Raw genomic sequence first — 18,485 nt, forward strand, 5'->3', positions numbered from 1 at the left:
TGATTTGATTGTCCTTTTTGATAATATTACTGTATAAAATTATATTCTTGGGACTATTTTGGTTATCGTTTAATTTGTATTATATTTAAGTTATTGCTTCATATTTATCCCTTTATTGATTCCCGTCGAGACATTGTTTTATGTTCCCACATTTACCTAGGTCTCCACTGGCACTACGGGTGTCTCCTGTGCCAACTCTGTAAAGTGCTCTGATGCCTTTGGTCAAGTTTGCGCTATACAAAACTCAATAAATAAATTAAATAAATAAACAGAATTCATGAAAGTGTTAAATCTACACTAATGCACTGACATATATACTATACATTCACTTTTGTGACTTTCTTTAAAAAGTGGGCCCTTAATTAGGTCTAGTGTTAGCCAAGACCTTTTATTTATTATTATTAAAATTACAATTTATCTTCATGTATGGTTCACCTCACTGTGAGTGACCGTGTGCTTCTCTTTAACAATGGGCACATTAGCACACAACGTAGTTTCCTTCAGTGCCAGGGACTACTATGGAACCATGTGCTTTGTAATGGCAGCTTTGCAGCTCTCACAACAATAACATTTTACAAAAAGCGTGTCAAAAAATAACGGGCATTGACCAATCCAAAAAGCTGTCAGCCAACGCCATATTATTGATTTTGCAAATGCTTGTTTATTTTTATGTTTGCTATAATCTTGCAGAGGCTGGCTTTACACTGACTTTCCATTATTACTATTTTTTTGGAAATACTAGCATGGAGCAAACATGTTTTACTAAATGACGCTTCAGTGAGATGGTTCCTAAAATTACACAGTAGTATAACACACTTTTTTATCTAGTTACATATTTTTATGTGTATATTTAGTTTTGAGAACAAAGAATCATCATTCTTACTTTGAACCTAATGCAAGTATTTGCATCAAAACAGAGAGCATTCCGGAAGCTGAAAGCATTGTAACTTCACTCATAATTAACCCTGGGCGAAGTTCACGTAGTCGCGCTTCGCGAAGCTACGCGAAGATGTACTTGCACTACGCAAGCTTGCGTAGTTGCTTGGGGCGCCCGTGCGCGATGGCTTTTTCTTGTTCGGGAGCACGGTGAGCGTGTTAGGGGAGCTGTTTGCATGCTCGGGGGGATAATATCTTGCGATCTTACCCATGCGGTCGCCAATGGGCGTGGCCATCTTGTTTTTCAATTGTCCCGCTCGCGATGCCTTATTTCCTGTTCCGGGTCGCAGATAGCGTGTTCGCGATGCGCATTGTTGTGTTCGGGAGCGCATTTTACTTGTTCGTGACGAATAGTGCATGTTCACGAGAAATATCACGCGAACTTACACACGCGGTCGCGAATGGGCGCGGCCATCTTGTTTTTTACTCTATGCTATGGTTCTGGGCCTACTTTTCTATCCTCCCTTAATCTTTGTAATCCTTTGTATTTAAAACATTTTTTCTGACTTTTGTTTTAGTTATCATCTATCTCTCTTTCCCTAAGTTTATATTTTGCATTTTATTTCTACTTTTACTGTGTTTTTTTTACTTTTATAAAGTTCTTTCTTCTTCCCCCTAACTTTTTTTTCCCCTTCTAACTTTTCTTTTCCACCTCCCACCCACCCCAGAATCATGGCCAAGGGCACACCTAGTGCCAAGGGCAAGGGACCTGCAGGAGCAGACAAGGGCCGCCTGCCTTGTGGCAGAATGCGTCCTGCAGGGGTGCAGGCCCGGCAACTTTTTGGGGAGGCGGAGGTGGCCGCCCTTGTTTTTTTCATTCAGCGCCACCTCCCCTTGACCTTGGCAGCAGGCGGCAGGCCCGGCTCTGGGTACGCTACCGAGGAGCGTCACCCTCGGTGGGCGAAGGTGCGCCGGGCAGTGTTCCGGTGCTCTGGGGTCCGGCGCACCCATAATCAGCTGGCCTACCGGTGGTCCGACATCCTGGACCGGGAGTAGGACCTGTTGGACCTGCTAGGTGTCGAGGTTGTCGGGCTTGGTGAGTAACTTATTGTGTATAAATTAAATTTGACGAATAACAAGATTACTGCTGCGTGCTACGCGTTGCTGCTAAACTACGTTCCAAAAAGCAAAATCTTCTGTAATTGTAGGACCCAGGTGCTCGGTGGTACACTTACTTGTTTGCAACTTAGTTTGCGCTAGCTTGTGCTGATTATGTAAGAGTTTATTTTAGAGAACTAAAGTTGGGTAATGCGATTTGCTAGAGCGACTCTAGTCCTTCCATTGTCCTACTGTGAAATAGTGGTGGATGGATATTGGATACTAGGTTTAGTTTGTTAGTATTAGTTATTAATTGTTTTATGCGGTCTGCGTGACGCCTCCTCTGTCACTGACTGCTGCTTACCCCAGTACTCCGTAGAACCTTTTGTACTTTGTTTAGTGAGTGGTAGGCTTAGCATGGTCAGTCAGCAGAACTAGATCAGAATCATGCAACCAACCCACACTTTGTTGTATGTATGCACAAATTTATGCATGTGTCCTCCATCTCATCTATGCATTTGATGGCTGAAAAAAATGGAAATGCAGACTTAGTGAACAATTGGCCCGTCTGGAATAGGTGGTGTAGGTCAGGGGTACTTACTAGGCTTCGTTAGTATTTGTAATCAGAATGATTATGGAAGACTGGAGTGTTCATAAATAAGTAGACGATCCGTGAATGCAGGAAGAAGCCAGTAGTTGATCCATCTGATTAGATAGGTCAATTTTATTGTGATTGTTGTTTCCTAAAATGTTGTTTGACTTATTTTTCCAAATGATTTATTATTTTTTGTTTCACAGCACTCCTTAATGTTTATCTCTTTCTTTATTATATTTTACATGATCATCAGCACCACCCAGGGGCAAGAAGACTGGGTCGGAGTCGGCGGGGGAACCACAGGACCGCTCCTCTACCGAGGCTCCTGCTGCTGGCCCCAGTAAGTCCTCCAGTGGTTATATTGACAGTTATATTTCCCTAACTTTTACTGCATCTTTTTTTTCTGAACTATAAATTATGGTTCCACTTTCTAATTCTATTTTTTACAAAAGCTTCTTTGACCTTGACTATCTGTTTCCAAATTCTGTTTATCCCTGCCTCTAACTAAGTTCCTACTAACTGCCTCTGCTATGACTCTCTGTACTACTACTACTATTATTCTGTCTGTAGCGAAGCTTGCACAGTTGCCCACTCTTTATTGAAGGTTTTCTTTGGAATAATCAAACTCTGATTGACCAATAGCTCTAGCCACTGTGTCCTGTCCTCTTCTAGTCTTCTCAATGGTGAGGCTTTGACCATTACCACAAACAAAATGGCCACCCAGATATTTGACTAGTATTTTGGATCGGATAGTACATAATACTACTATTGTTGTAGGGATTCTGCAGAGCCACATACAGAACTATGCGCAACAAAATAGGATGTTGGTGATGGGAGGTTGGACCTTACTGATCACACCTCAGTCCGAAGAACCCACGATCCCCTGACCGACTAGCTATAGTGTCTCACATTAGGGTCCCACTCCTGAACCCCCCCCCCCCGAAGAAGATATACAATGTTGATGATGACTGAGACAGACAACCCAGAACATAACACCATTTTGCTCCCTCACTTGTGTAAGTCTACCCCACCACACCAAATACCACAGAGTCTATGTGTAAGTTCAAAAGGTTTATTTGAAACAAGTAACAAGCTCTGTACGTCGTTATATGAAATTTAATTTACTACAGCCATCGTCAATATGCCAGCAAAAAGCATAAGATTAAAACAGTAAACATTTACAAGTGCATGACAACAAGAACAAGAGACAAGATACAAGATCTTTTGAATTCTGGAAGACCCCTCACCGTAGAACGTAGAAATACTGGTTACATCATGCATCATAAGCTCTGTAAATCTCTGGTTTGTAGAAGGGAATCTTCCGCCTATTATATGAGAAAAATGCTGCGCGTTAGCCGTTAGATAGTATACTGGTGAATGCAAGCATTTTGCAGTCATGGCAAAAAGTGTAACATACATGTATGTGATAGCTAAGCAATACGGACTAACCAAACTCAATAACAGAGTGGCTTGTTTATCTACATCTTCACTTGTACGCAACAGTCAGGTGGCCTCAAAGGCGTCTACTGTACATGTCAATAAGCTGCCAGGTATAATTAAATATGCGCCAAAAGAGTAGTAGTCGACATGATGAATCTAAAAGGGTTACACGTGGCTCAGGCTAACTTTCAAAAGAGTAGAGTAGGACTAGATGACCCTAGGAACCATATCACTACTAGTGTCTGTCTACTGACTGTACTTACTACTCTAGTGCTGATGTATGTTGTATTAACTTTCTTTTCAATGTTCCAAGTGAACACTAATAAAATAGGGAGAGGTTTCCAGGCATCTAAAAATGTGTGATTTTTTTTTCTAGGCACACTACCAACCACCAGTGCCGGCGGGGCCAGCGGCGATGCGACCATTCCGGAGGGGGCAGAAGAATTGGCGGCACCTGCAGGAGCGATAGGGGGGGAGCCAGCAGCAGTGGCCGGAGGTGGTAAGTTCTATACATTACTTCTTGACATTACTACTAGATGGAAGTGTGTTCACTTCCTCACTGTACTGTGCGACTTATTAAGTTGTAGTGAACATTATACAACGTTTAAAGAAGACACCCTTTACTTAGCATTAGCAGCGTGAGTTGAGTAACCAATGGCCTCTTCTATTTGACTCCAAAATCAGCCGTGAAGGTTTTATGGAGAAGACAAACTCAGATCAGATGACCTTGATGGATGTGTTGAACAAAGAGGGAAAGAAGGGTGGAAGGACGGGCGAGATAAATAATATGACTGACTGGCAGAGAAGGATATGTTGGAAGCATGCATAGGTGGCTGATAGTAATCAGATCAGCTGCATGGGTTGTTGAAGGATGGGTGGAAGGTGAAAGAGAATGCCTGCCTGGGTGGGCAACACAGTATGGGTGGATAGTACTAGATAGCAAGAATCAGCGGTGTTTGGTTCAAACTCAAAGCCAAGGCAAGCAAGGAAGGAGCGGAAGCATGGGTGGTTGTTGGTGAAACCAAGTAAGGTTTGTTATGAGATGTATAAAAAAGAAAGATAAACGTTTACTTTAATGGATGTATGCCTGGATGTACTATCATCAATAGACAGCGTAGGTGGAAAGTGTCATTGGAGAGTCTTAGTTTGAAGAAAATGTTCAAGAAACTGCGCCACAGTAGCAAAGCGTAGGGGAATATAGATAGTATTATCAGAATACAGTTGACTCGCAGTAGTTTGCAACCACGTCTCATATATATATATTGACGAAATGGGAAATGCTGTGCTCTAAGAGGAGGCAGTATCCATTGCCTGAATAAGGGGATGGCAGGAGGCTTTGCTGCATCTCACTGGGCACTCAAGCTGGACTGTAGCTCAGGTCGAACGAGTTTAGGACACCACACGGTGTTTGGAGTGACCCTGCCACTGTGCAGACATCCATCTGGACTACGTTACCCAGCATGCATCTGCCTGGGAGGATGCTCGCGTGATGTAGGTACACCTTTAACTGGAGGAGGGGTCGATCACCACCTGATTGGGAGTGGTCAATTGCACTTCGCCTCAACCCCAGGGAGACGATGGAGTCCGTGAGACCGGCACTGAGGAAAGCCAAGAATGGCTGAAACGCGTCTGCCTAAGCGTTTCAGGGACTGCCAGAAGCACGCAAGTGATATTTTTAAATAAAGCCTTTTTGAATTACCCCGGAGTGTGCCAAGACTTTATTTTACCTGAAAGAAGGCGTTGGTCGTTGTGTTTGGTCAGCAAGCAGGTCGCTTATATATATATATCCTTCCTCCGACTCCGGGGTCCACTCCCTACCTATTAATGTATTTTCAATTGGGTCAGCCAGCCTGCAAAGGGTGGCCTATCTGTTGGTTTTGGTTACACAATCAATGAAAGCAAAGTACCCTATGCAGTAGCGGTTGGTGGTGGGAGTGCTGGCAGGCGGTGACATGGGCAGGGTGGGTGGCACTGGCGAGTAAACTATGTATTACGGCCAAATACAGGTAATCAACATAAAAATAAATAAAATGATTTTCATTGTGCGCACTGCACAGCCGAATGCGATGCAGTGCGTACAACGAATTTTATTATTTTTTTGTATGTATTGTTTAATTACCTGTGATTGTGTGTAATCAATAGTTTACTACCCCCACCCTGCACCTTCCCACGTCACCGCCTGGCAGCACTCCCACCACCGACCCCTACTGACCTGATGTCGCTCGTATTACCATCTATATTATAAATATAAGCAATGATCATTGGATCAGATATATAACCGGCCTTTTTGTAGTACCCAGGGCAGAGTGTAAGTGAAATTGATCATTTGCCCTCATGTAACAGACAGAGTATGGCCAGTGCCACCGGCCGTAAGGCGTAATACAAAAATATGAGCTTCCCCACCTGCAGACAGTAGTAGTAAATAAAACTAACGTGAGTCTGCATCATGTGACTCATATCTGTTTCTCTTGGGTGCAAGCTTAGCTGACTGAGCTGGCATGCCGGCTACAGCAAGGTTATGTAATTGCGCTAAACTAGAGATAAGAACAACACAACTGGTGTACCGGAGTACATAGTACGAGTATAATGTCGGAAACTCCCACAAATGTTAGAGTCCAAGGAAGTAGGAGTATAGATACTTCCCACCAAATCACAAATGTTATGTACTGTGCTTGCTAGGGATACTGTGACACTATGTGTTGAATGATTTTAGGGTTTCTGTTTTGCTAAGAGTATTGGCTACAACATGTTCTTTTTCTTTCCTGATATAGATACTCCTTCCACATCCACACCAAAACCATTTTGGAAGGAGTTGGCCGCCAGGGCCCAGCGCCGTAAACTGGAGGACATTTGCGAAGAATATCGCCAGCTGGTGGCTCAGTTGGAGGAGGACGCGGCTGCAGCTGCAGCCTCCTCCAATGCCCCGGGCCCTAGTCAGGCCCTGCCTCCAGTTTTACGGCGCCGTGGTCCGGCAGCCGCCCGCCGCCGCGCCTCCATCTCAACCACTGCTGCCCCCCACCCTGCATGTAACTGCAGGGCATTTCGCCGCCAGCTGCTCTGCCGGATGGCCCGCTTGGAGGAGAACCTAGAGGAGCGGGTAAAAATCCTGGTGGATAAACACCTGAAGGCCCGCCGACTATAGAGGACCTTGTCATTTGCCCCTTTTTTAATTCCTTTTGTTGGTGGGTGGGTTTTTGGGCATTGGGGATTCACTTTTGGACATTGGGACTTGGACTTTCGTTGTGGACATTGGTTGGGGTTAGGGAGGGGGCTGGGTTAAGGTCCAAGTGGGATAGTTTATTTTTGTTAGGGTCTATTAAATTTTATATTATTTACTTAAACATACGATGTTAATGTTTTGTGGTGGGTTACTGTTATCCGAATTCAATCTAAGTTACATGGTTTGTTACTTTGTTTCCTTGCTGCTGCATGCCCGCAGCCAGTGTTTGATTTAAAAGATCTGCCGATTTTGTAACACACAAACCGATAGATGCAGTACCCCTCACTGAGTTATTTTTAATTGTCATAATAGTACTGTCAGTCTCTCCTCCTAGTCCATTATACCTCCCACCAAACGTATCTTACCTGTGATTGATGATGATGAAGTTCGGCACACTGATGGCTGCATGGTTGGTTTCCCAAATGAACGGAGAAGATGCCATTATTCTGGTGGTAGTAGTAGACGCTGACAATAGCATTTGAAAAAAGAAAGAGAAAGTCACTTGACTGAGAGACTGTGGGAGGAGTAGTAGAACAAAGTAAACTACAGCATGGGTTGGCAAGCAGAAGAAGATCCTTGCCCTGCCTTAGTTGAAATTCAATTAGTGTTGCTTTCACCACATCTGCCCCAGCAAGCGTGTGATCAATTGTTGGTGTACATTTAATGTAGTCACATCACACCTCAATATAAATCACACAGCCCGGGGAAAGAGGGTTAGGGATTGTTGAATGGATGGGAAGTGGGGTTTTGGGAAAGGTTTGAGAAAGAAAAACAGACAGTATGCATGGACACAACAAAAGTAAAACACAATCTTGTAAGACGACCATGATCCATTATCAAAGAAATCAAAGTATAAAGTGAGAAAAGGGAAATGCATGCATGCTGAGGAAGAGAACTTGATGGTTAATGATACCGAGTTGTACTTACTAACTACTACTACACAATAAGACAGTACAGGGCAGAAATTATTAATATGAAATTTGCCTTGCCTGTCTGCCGCCCTCAGAGCTCAAACCAAACCAAATTATATGCTGTACCGGGCTTACTTTTATTTTTCAAGCTAGCAAAGGAAATGAAAAAATAGTTGTAGGGATCAATTACCAAACAAACCACAACACATAGTCATAATGATTGAAGAGAAAAAAGGAATCAAATAAATTCAAAGACGAATGATGAATGATACTAAAGTTACTGTATGATCCTGGTCCAAATGTGGAGTTGCATCATTCTCGTCATTCCTCTTGGTCCTCCCTTCCATGGACACTCTGCACATCAATCTTGGGTACCACTGCCTGCCTGATGCGGATTGGTAAGGTAAGTGTGAGTTGTTTCTCCCACTATAGCACAGGTTAAAGGCCGGCCTGTAAGTGTAGATGGAAAAACAAAAGGGGTATTGAAAAATAACTGAATTAAAAAAAAATAAACTCAATTACAGTGGAATGCAAGAAAAGAAGACAAGACTCTTGAGAGAACACTTTCAGACTGAGGCAGCTTGGATAGGATACATAGTGTCTACTCTACAGCATTAAGCTACAACAACAACGGGACAGAAGCCAGCACAGCCACCGAACAGGACAACCGCGGCACAGGCCAGGCACCCTACCCCTTACCTTACATTTTGACCGAGCCAGACAAATGGTATATGCACTGCAGCAACCTAGCATTTTCCAAATGAAGTGACTAAATCAATGTGCCACTGTCCCTCATACCACTACACTCTGCTCCAGTCCACACCACTACACGGACATGTAGCCTATGTCTGCTGTGGTTCTTGTTGAAACTGTTTACCTTTTAAGGCAGTCCATGAAATGCAGTTATTCCTTCAAATATCTCCGATCCAACTGACTGACTGTGTGCAAAGATAGTATGCTCAGCAGCATCATGATGACTGTGCGGTACGTGTTCTCCACCACCAACTCAGTCTGTAGTGACTGATTAAGTTTTTAATATATTCCATATTACAAAATTGCAACGGATATTGGGCGGCACCTGCAGTGGTAGGAGTACAATGTGGTTATTAAACAACAAGGAAACTTTGACTGTCAGCTGACCTGAGTCACTTTTACTTTGTCGATTAAACTAGTATAGTTCGACTTCATGCACATTAATTCGTAGTCAGCAAGCATCCAGTGCAATGCATGCCATCATTCACAATAATCACTCATTACCTGTCTTGCTGTTCTCTTTGGCTGTCAGATCTGATGCCTGCCTAGCCTTCTGACAGTCAGTCATGAGTTTCTTTCAGCTTGGAAACAAAACGGAATATAGCAGGAGTCACGTTTCACTTCTTATGGAGGGACTGTTAGAGGCAACATGTATTGTACTATTCTCCTTCTCCATCCAATGTCTGGCTTGCTTGAAATGTATTTAGGGAGAGTAAGGAAGATGGAGCAGGACCCTGAGGAGTGGAGTAGACAGTTATGCACAGACGTGCAACTCCAGTAGGGAAATAAAAAGAGGAGACTGTTGATGGAATTGTTGTGATTAGATTTTGAACCAGAAAAACAGATACACAGTCACACACAAATAAAGGAAGGGAGAACAATTTGAAAGCCTAGTTGTCAGGGAAGAGGAGCTCATCCTCAAACTCTGGTGGTTCGGACAGAAGTATGTCATGTAAGAACCCACTACTTATGTCATCGAAGTCGCTCTCCTCTTCCTGCTGTGATTCACGTATTTTGTACTCCGGTGGTATAAAGTGCTGATACATTTTGATCATGGTTAACCACTCCACGCTTTTGGGCGAGAGACTGGTCCTTTTCACAGTAACAATGGCACCAGCAGCACAGAAAACACGCTCTGAAGAGACACTTGCAACAGGGCAAGCCACATACTTTATCACCAGCCTACTGAGCACTGGCCATTGGCTTCTTTTCCCATACCAATACACCAATGGGCTTTGCTCCATGAAGACCTCTATTGTGTCATCTAGATAGGCCTGAACCATCCGCTCAATGTTCAGGGGTGCTCCGATTTGCTTGGCCTCTTTTACCTTTGCATCAGTCATGGACGTACAAAACCCTCTCCGTAGAAACCAATCACCTGCCGTTTTTTTAAATGTGGCTGATGATCCTATTGGTGCTGTTGATGTTATTGCTGGCAGTGTTGTTGACTGCTGGGAGTCAAACACACTGCTCTCGGCCTCTGAAATAGAACTTGACTCTGGGTGCCCTGCAGTACTTTTTCTGCCCTGGGGTGATGGGCCTCTAATTAAGATCCGTTTTCAAAGTCAGTGGCTTCCTCAGCTATCAAAGTTTTGTACTTGGCAACATCCACTTCTGAAAAAGGAATTACTTCATTACTGCTCAGCAATAATTTGTAACGTGGATCCAAAATTGAGGCAGTAATGTAATGTCGATGTGACACAATGTTATTTTGAATCCTTGAATTACTTCATTACTGCTCAGCAATAATTTGTAACGTGGATCCAAAATTGAGGCAGTAATGTAATGTCGATGTGACACAATGTTATTTTGAATCCTTGTATTGTCAGATAAGCGAGCGGCTAAGGTGTCCGCCAAATAATATGCTTCTACTTGATGATCCACACCTGCGTACATTTCTGACACCTCCTTCAGCTCTTGCTCTAGCATGTACAACAATGGGATAGCTTGGCCCATAGTACAGTCCTCCCTGCTGACTTCACGTGTGAAGACATCAAAAGAAAGTAGCATCTCTGTCAGACATTTAACGAGGTCCCATTGGGCCATCTCAACGCTCATGCCTTTCACAGTAGGATCTCCTGACCTTTTCATGACATAAGCATTGAGTGGTATGTACTGCTCAAACAGACGCTCAAGCATGTAATAAGTTGAGTTCCAACGTGTTGGCACCTCCTGGATGAGTGCTTTGACTGGCATTTTATGCTCACGTTGAATGACCCTCAGCTGCTTCCGGGCTTTAAAAGAATGGTTGAAATGTGTGCATATTCCTCTGCAGGTGGTCAGTAAGCTGCTGACTTTGCTTTCATTTTTCAGAAAGTCTTGAACAACAATGTTAATGCAGTGTGCCAAACACGGGACCCTGAAATAGACACCATCTTTCATGGCCCTAACTACATTACTGCCATTGTCCGTGGCAACAAAACCAATAGTAAGCCCTCTTGGTCGCAGCCACTCAAACACCTTGCTGTTAAACTCATCTAAAATGTTTGCAGCAGTATGAGATTTCTCCATAGCAAACATGGCTACAGTTGCATGTTTGCGAGTGTCTTTAAAAATCTCAGCGGTGTCAACAACACCGTCAGATATCTTATCTTTAACACCCGAAAAAGAGACCCAGTGTGCAGTGATACACATGTAATCAGTGGCTTGGCAACTGGTCCACATGTCTGTTGTCAGGTGGATACTCTGAACAGCACTCTGTTTTAAGGCTTTTCCAAGCAATTCCAGCACGTCGTGATGTGCTGGAACAGCAACTCTTGCGAAATAGTAGCGGCTGGGAACTTTCCATTTTGGGCAGATGGTGGTCACAAATTCAAGAAAACCCACCCCTTCAGCAAAAGAAAAAGGGAGAAGGTCCAGTGCTAACATTTTTGCCAGCTTTGCATTGTACAAACGTGCTATTGGGTGGTTGCGTTCGTACTGCCCCTCCGGCCTAGTAAACCTGCTAAGAATGGTAGGCTGTGTGGTATTCCTTCCTGTGCTCAACGTCGCACTTTTTTTGAAAGCAGTACTCCTTGGTGTCTCAGGCTGACTCTTACGCCACTGAGATGTGGCTGAGGATGTGGGCGTTACCACTGCAGTGCTGGGGACAGGGCTACTTTGTGTACCACTACCACAGAGAATGTCTCCCTCTTCTTCCTGTTCCACCGTGAGCGGACTTTCTACTCGTTTATCCCCAACAGCAATGGTTCCAGTTTTTATGCGACTATGGTGCTCCTCCCACTGGATTGCGTGTTTTTTTTTAGATGGGTCATTTGGCCTCCGGTACCATAGTTTGTACCAAGATTACCACGACTAACGGAGGTATGACAAACGGAGCATATAGCAATGTTCTCCTCCTTTCCGCTAACCGTAAAGAAGTCCCACACTGGGGAGCTTAACTTTTGTCTCCTGCTGGAGGTGCCACTTCCAATGCCGGATGAACTGGAGGGTGTGTTGAATTTGACTCTGTGCAATACCACTACCTACTTCTGCTGAGGTGGTGCTTGTGCTGGATGTAGGACGCTGCCGGCCCTTTGCTAATGTAAATATGGAAGCTGGAGGTCGTGTTGGTGTTACCTGTGTTGGAGGTATGCGTGCTACATCCCTCGCAGCCATTTTGGATAGTGTAAAAATGTTGGTCTCCATCTCCTCAGGCCCGGGAGTGATGTCCGTGATGACTGATACAGAAAATGGACAACCCAATGTACCCTTGAGGGCTTGGGTAAAATTAGATATACTGGTAAAAAGATGCCTTCAAGGGATTAATTTAGATACTTAATTGTATAGTTATCAATTGTTCGATCTAGGATAGTTATATACCTATAGAACTGAATTCATTGAGCATTCATGTATTATATCTTATGCATCAGTCCTAAAAATGCGAATAAAATCAGCATAAATGAGGAAAACAAAATACATAAAGAATCAATCAAGAGGAAAAACAAAAGAAGCAACGGGTGTGTAAAAAAGCAACAAGTTTATATCAGTCAATAATGTCAAGGGTACTGAAAATAGACAGTTATACAAATATTGGAAGGAAATAGTATAATTGATTGTTCCTTCACGTAAACTAAATCAAACACTTTTTCATAATAATAGTCAATAGTTATGTAGAAAAAAGTGTGACAGTCGACGTTTCGGTCTTTTAAATATCCATTCACAAGACCATCTTCAGGACAAGTCGATTAAAAGTTGACCCCTAGAGATCAAAATATAAATTAAATGTAGCACACACCCGTGCAAAATAGTATCTATTATCTATTAAAGAAAATAAAGAAATCAATTCAAATCGTGTAACATCTAAAAAATAATGCATAGAACATACATTCAATTAAATTGATGCATTGGGTCCATGTTGGACCATATCATTACTGAATCATTTCCATAAAACATATAGGTGGTGGTAGACCATATTATACATCCCAGATTACAACAAATATTAACAGTATACTAAATATTTAACTGTTTATAAATTGGGAAAACTAAGATTGTCAAATAGTAGCAAGATTGAACCATTGCCAATGTAATTTATCTGAGATAAAGCAGACGTGTATATTGTTCATGGCAACTGAGAATCCTGTCTTCCTACGATTCACTGTAGATGTTTTTAATCTCCATTTCTGAATTTGAGGGTAAATCATACTTTGTAATTAGCCTAATCTCATAGAATGTAGCTACCAACGTAGTTAGTTATCACTGATCCAAATGTCAGTTAAATGCATATTACCTTATATTAAGGAACTTTGGTGATTTGAAAAATCACCAATTGTGTAGTACAGGAAACAAAGTGGTGTGTAAATCACGCTTTCAGCTGTATATATCTTCAATCAGTGCTTACTCTGAGAAATATATTATAGAGAGGATATTAAAGCGTTTTGAAAATGTGTGTGAACATAATCATGCAACAGCATATAGGGCTCATATTACCTTATTATTTAAAGAATTTTCATCCAAATCAAAAGGTCGGATGGAATTTGATTGTATGGAAGTCGAGTGATATGTAAATCTCACTTGTACAACGCGCGTATTCTCGTTCGAATAATGCTAGGAAAAAGAATATTGGAGCGTTTAAAGTGTATACGCACACATTATCAAGCAGTTAAAAAACCGCGCGTAGTTATCAAGAGCATACCTGGCAATTTTCAGTAGGTTTTTTGAAGCTGCAGCCAAATTCAGACAATCGGGTGGCTTTAATCACATGGAAGGAGTACTTTTTAGATTTCACTTCAAGAGGTACGTATCCTCACTTGGATAATACTAGCAGAGAGGATATTTAAGCATTTTTAAAGAGTGCCTAACAATTGTCAAGTCGAGTGATTTAGCGCACCTACATAGTTTAGGTATGCAATATATCACATTTCGTGTATTGCAATTGGAAAAGGCTTGTGTTCCATTATTCATAAGTCCGTATTTAAAAACGACATCTACTCATGATGTTTCGATAATAGCGGTAATGGTCAGCGTCCTCTCGACATCTAAAAATACATTATACTTGGTCACATTAAGATGGCCGCTTAATACAGTGACGGTATACTTCGAGGCATTGGTTAGTCCGTCTTCCGTTACTACGAATAGTTTAAATGGAGTCCAGTCATTAACGGTCTCTGTTACCTGACTGCATGCTGCCCGAGTAATCGCTGGTGAACCGCCAGGTACGTTTAAACTATGTAGGTGCGCTAAATCACTCGACTTGACAATTGTTAGGCACTCTTTAAAAATGCTTAAATATCCTCTCTCCTAGTATTATCCAAGTGAGGATACGTACCTCTTGAAGTGAAATCTAAAGAGTACTCCTTCCATGTGATTAAAGCCACCCGATTGTCTGAATTTGGCTGCAGCTTCAAAATAACTACTGAAAATTGCCAGGTATGCTCTTGATAACTACGCGCGGTTTTTTTAACTGCTTGATAATGTGTGCGTATACACTTTAAACGCTCCAATATTCTTTTTCCTAGCATTATTCGAACGAGAATACGCGCGTTGTACAAGTGAGATTTACATATCACTCGACTTCCATACAATCAAATTCCATCCGACCTTTTGATTTGGATGAAAATTCTTTAAATAATAAGGTAATATGAGCCCTATATGCTGTTGCATGATTATGTTCACACACATTTTCAAAACGCTTTAATATCCTCTCTATAATATATTTCTCAGAGTAAGCACTGATTGAAGATATATACAGCTGAAAGCGTGATTTACACACCACTTCGTTTCCTGTACTACACAATTGGTGATTTTTCAACTCACCAAAGTTCCTTTATATAAGGTAATATGCATTTAACTGACATTTGGATCAGTGATAACTAACTACGTTGGTAGCTACATTCTTTGAGATTAGGCTAATGACAAAGTATGATTTACCCTCAAATTCAGAAATGGAGATTAAAAACATCTACAGTGAATCGTAGGAAGACTGGATTCTCAGTTGCCATGAACAATATACACGTCTGCTTTATCTCAGATAAATTACATTGGCAATGGTTCAATCTTTCTACTATTTGACAATCTTAGTTTTCCCAATTTATAAACAGTTAAATATTTAGTATACTGTTAATATTTGTTGTAATCTGGGATGTATAATATGGTCTACCACCACCTATATGTTTTATGAAATGATTCAGTAATGATATGGTCCAACATGGACCCAATGCATCAATTTAATTGAATGTATGTTCTATGCATTATTTTTTAGATGTTACACGATTTGAATTGATTTCTTTATTTTCTTTAATAGATAATAGATACTATTTTGCACGGGTGTGTGCTACATTTAATTTATATTTTTATCTCTAGGGGTCAACTTTTAATCGACTTGTCCTGAAGATGGTCTTGTGAATGGATATTTAAAAGACTGAAACGTCGACTGTCACACTTTTTTCTACATAACTATTGACTATTATTATGAAAAAGTGTTTGATTTAGTTTACGTGAAGGAACAATCAATTATACTATTTCCTTCCAATATTTGTATAACTGTCTATTTTCAGTACCCTTGACATTATTGACTGATATAAACTTGTTGCTTTTTTACACACCCGTTGCTTCTTTTGTTTTTCCTCTTGATTGATTCTTTATGTATTTTGTTTTCCTCATTTATGCTGATTTGATTCGCATTTTTATGACTGATGCATAAGATATAATACATGAATGCTCAATGAATTCAGTTCTATAGGTATATAACTATCCTAGATCGAACAATTGATAACTATACAATTAAGTATCTAAATTAATCCCTTGAAGGCATCTTTTTACCAGTATGTCCGTGATGACTGGCTCATCATCATCATCATCATCCTGCTGCTCTTCTACATCAACCTCCATAAGTGTTAGGCTTTCTGGAACCTTCCTTTTCCCATGCCTGCTCTTGTGACGTGTTTCCCTCTCAGACTCAGTGTGTGGCTTCCAAGTGGCATCTAGATCATCAGAAGGGGGGCTTGGTGAAGAACTTGATGTACTAACCCTCCTTTTCCTTGCTGGGGATTTGGAAGACAATGGAACTTCGGAAGGAGTGGCTTCCTCTTCTTCCTCTGCATGAGGCTCAATTTCCTGAACTGCCCCTACTTCGGGATGAACTACAGCTACTATTGCGGGCAGTGGTTGCGGCTGTTCGCCACTTATCTGCTGTGTTCCCTCCTGCGTTGATTGTGTACTACTTTGAGATAGCGATAAGTTTAGTTCAGGCTCAGCATCACTGCTTTCCACCATAAGGCTGGCTACCTCTTCCACACTCATCTGCTTGGGTCTGGGTTGGTGGGTTGGGCCCACTGATGCGGAGGTGCTGCCCCCAGCTTGTCCCCCGACACCGCTGCTGCAGGCGTCATTTTTGGTGTACCAAAAAAGGTTTTGGGAGGCACACCAGACTTAAGTGACACTTCGTTCTTCTTCTGTTCCTTCTTCTCCATGGCAACTTTCTTGGTACCGGAGGACCTGCTACCTGCTTTCTTTGGGGGCATCTTCTTCAGATGTCAAAACAGCACTCAGTTGCACAAGTTGCAGAGATGCCTGGTCAGGTCACTCACACGTCACGTCGTGTACAGCAGCAGGACGTCGGTCTGGCAAAACAACGGTCGATGATGATGACACACCTCCTCCGTCTTTTGTGCACCTAAAAGCAAAAAAGCCAGAAGAACATCAGTCAAAAGATCAATAATATAATATATAACTTCTTAGTGTCTGGTGGGTGGTCACAATTATTAAATTTTATAAAGTCAGTGAACAACAACAGAATAGCCATTTATGAGACTGACAAGGCCAGGGCTCCTGGTGTACTTGTACTGTGAACATTCAGGAAGAAGAATAGCAAAGAACAAAAACATAAATGTAGTGTAGCCTGTTTGCCCTAAATAAAAATGTGTGCATCTTATGGGATGGATGCATCATCAGGGAGCAACAACAACGAACATATACACATAAAAACTAAAGGCATTTATTTACAACACCCAAAAAGTGAAATATACCCCCGAAAAAAACGTAAAGCCCGCATTTTACAATTCAATCCAAAGCCATACAGGATGTTGAAATTTAACGCTCAACACAAAAACAGTTGTTTAACTTCCATGCACCCGTGATGATTGATGAGTAGTACCCCTGTGCCTACTGTACGACTAGGCCACAAGCTTGGAGGCCTATGGAAAAAGCACAGTGGCTGGTACCACAAAATGGCCACCACCACATGGCCAGGCCACTCACAAAAAAAAGAAAAGGTCAGGAATACAAGACAGAAAATGCAGGCCTATTGCAAAAGCACAATGCCTGCCTCCACAAAATGGCCGCCACACATGCTCAGACCACCCACCACAATAATAACAAAAAAAGTGATTACAAAGGACAGAAACAGGAAGTTGTAGTCTCTGTGGAACTTACTTCCTCTCCTAAATATTAAAAAAAAAACAAAAGTGACTCCGTGCGCCAAAACTACAGCAGAATGACAACCTGAGGAGTTTTTTTAGCAAAATGCACAAAATCAGCGTTTTCGAGAAGGATTTATGTTGCTCGCGAGATATTGTTTGCCAGATTGCAAATGCTGCGTGTTCGGGATCGCGAACTGTACAAGGCTTTATCGCGTGCGCGAACACGCATATTGAGAGCGCGAAAATGACAAACTGTAAGTCCGCGTTGTCGCACTGTGCAGAGTTACCAACACAAACTGAAATTTAAATAATGCACCAAAGATTTGAGGATGACTACCTCTGGACCTACTGGCAGACTAGGCCACAAGCTTGGAACAGAATGGCAAAAGCAAGCACACTGCTTGGATGGCTCCACAAAATGGCCGCTATACACCCACAACAACAAGAAATGGAAGACAGACAATGTAAGCCTATGGCAAAAGCACAATGCCTGCCTTCACAAAATGGCTGCCACACACATGGCCAGGACACAACAACAACAAGCATAATCCAAGGGGAACAAAGAAAAGAAATGCAGGCCTTTATGGAGAAAGAAGCACACACTACTAAACTACCACCACAAAATTGCCACAAGCCACATGGCCACTCAGTCACAACAGGCCATGGAAAACAATGAACTGAAGCAGGCCTATATATGACCGGACAAAGGAGGCCTGCTGAACAACACGGCTTTAATAAAAAAATGAAAATCAACA

The 18,485-nt window shown here is 42.1% G+C and overlaps 2 protein-coding genes across 2 annotated transcripts in view; one reads left to right on the forward strand and one right to left on the reverse strand.

Annotated features, from left to right (window-relative positions):
• The window catches only part of BAIAP2L1 (BAR/IMD domain containing adaptor protein 2 like 1), a 586,052-nt gene that overhangs the window by 47,066 nt on the left and 520,501 nt on the right, over positions 1 to 18,485 (forward strand). The window lies entirely within an intron of this gene.
• On the reverse strand, positions 7,487 to 17,694 carry LOC146796428 (zinc finger BED domain-containing protein 6-like). Its single transcript, XM_085629005.1, has 3 exons — positions 16,151 to 17,694; positions 10,630 to 12,552; positions 7,487 to 10,530 (listed from the first exon to the last, which is right to left on the reverse strand). The coding sequence occupies exons 2-3, from the start codon at positions 11,759 to 11,761 to the stop codon at positions 10,520 to 10,522; spliced, it is 1,143 nt and encodes a 380-aa protein (XP_085485131.1). The 5' UTR covers positions 11,762 to 12,552; positions 16,151 to 17,694; the 3' UTR covers positions 7,487 to 10,519.

Source organism: Triturus cristatus, chromosome 10 (genome assembly GCF_964204655.1).
Source record: "Triturus cristatus chromosome 10, aTriCri1.1, whole genome shotgun sequence".
Lineage (NCBI taxonomy): Eukaryota > Metazoa > Chordata > Amphibia > Caudata > Salamandridae > Triturus > Triturus cristatus.

Bases quoted from the DNA above. Each gene is read 5' to 3' on its own strand.
- LOC146796428 (XM_085629005.1), bottom strand. From the start codon at position 11,761: ATGTTAGCACTGGACCTTCTCCCTTTTTCTTTTGCTGAAGGGGTGGGT.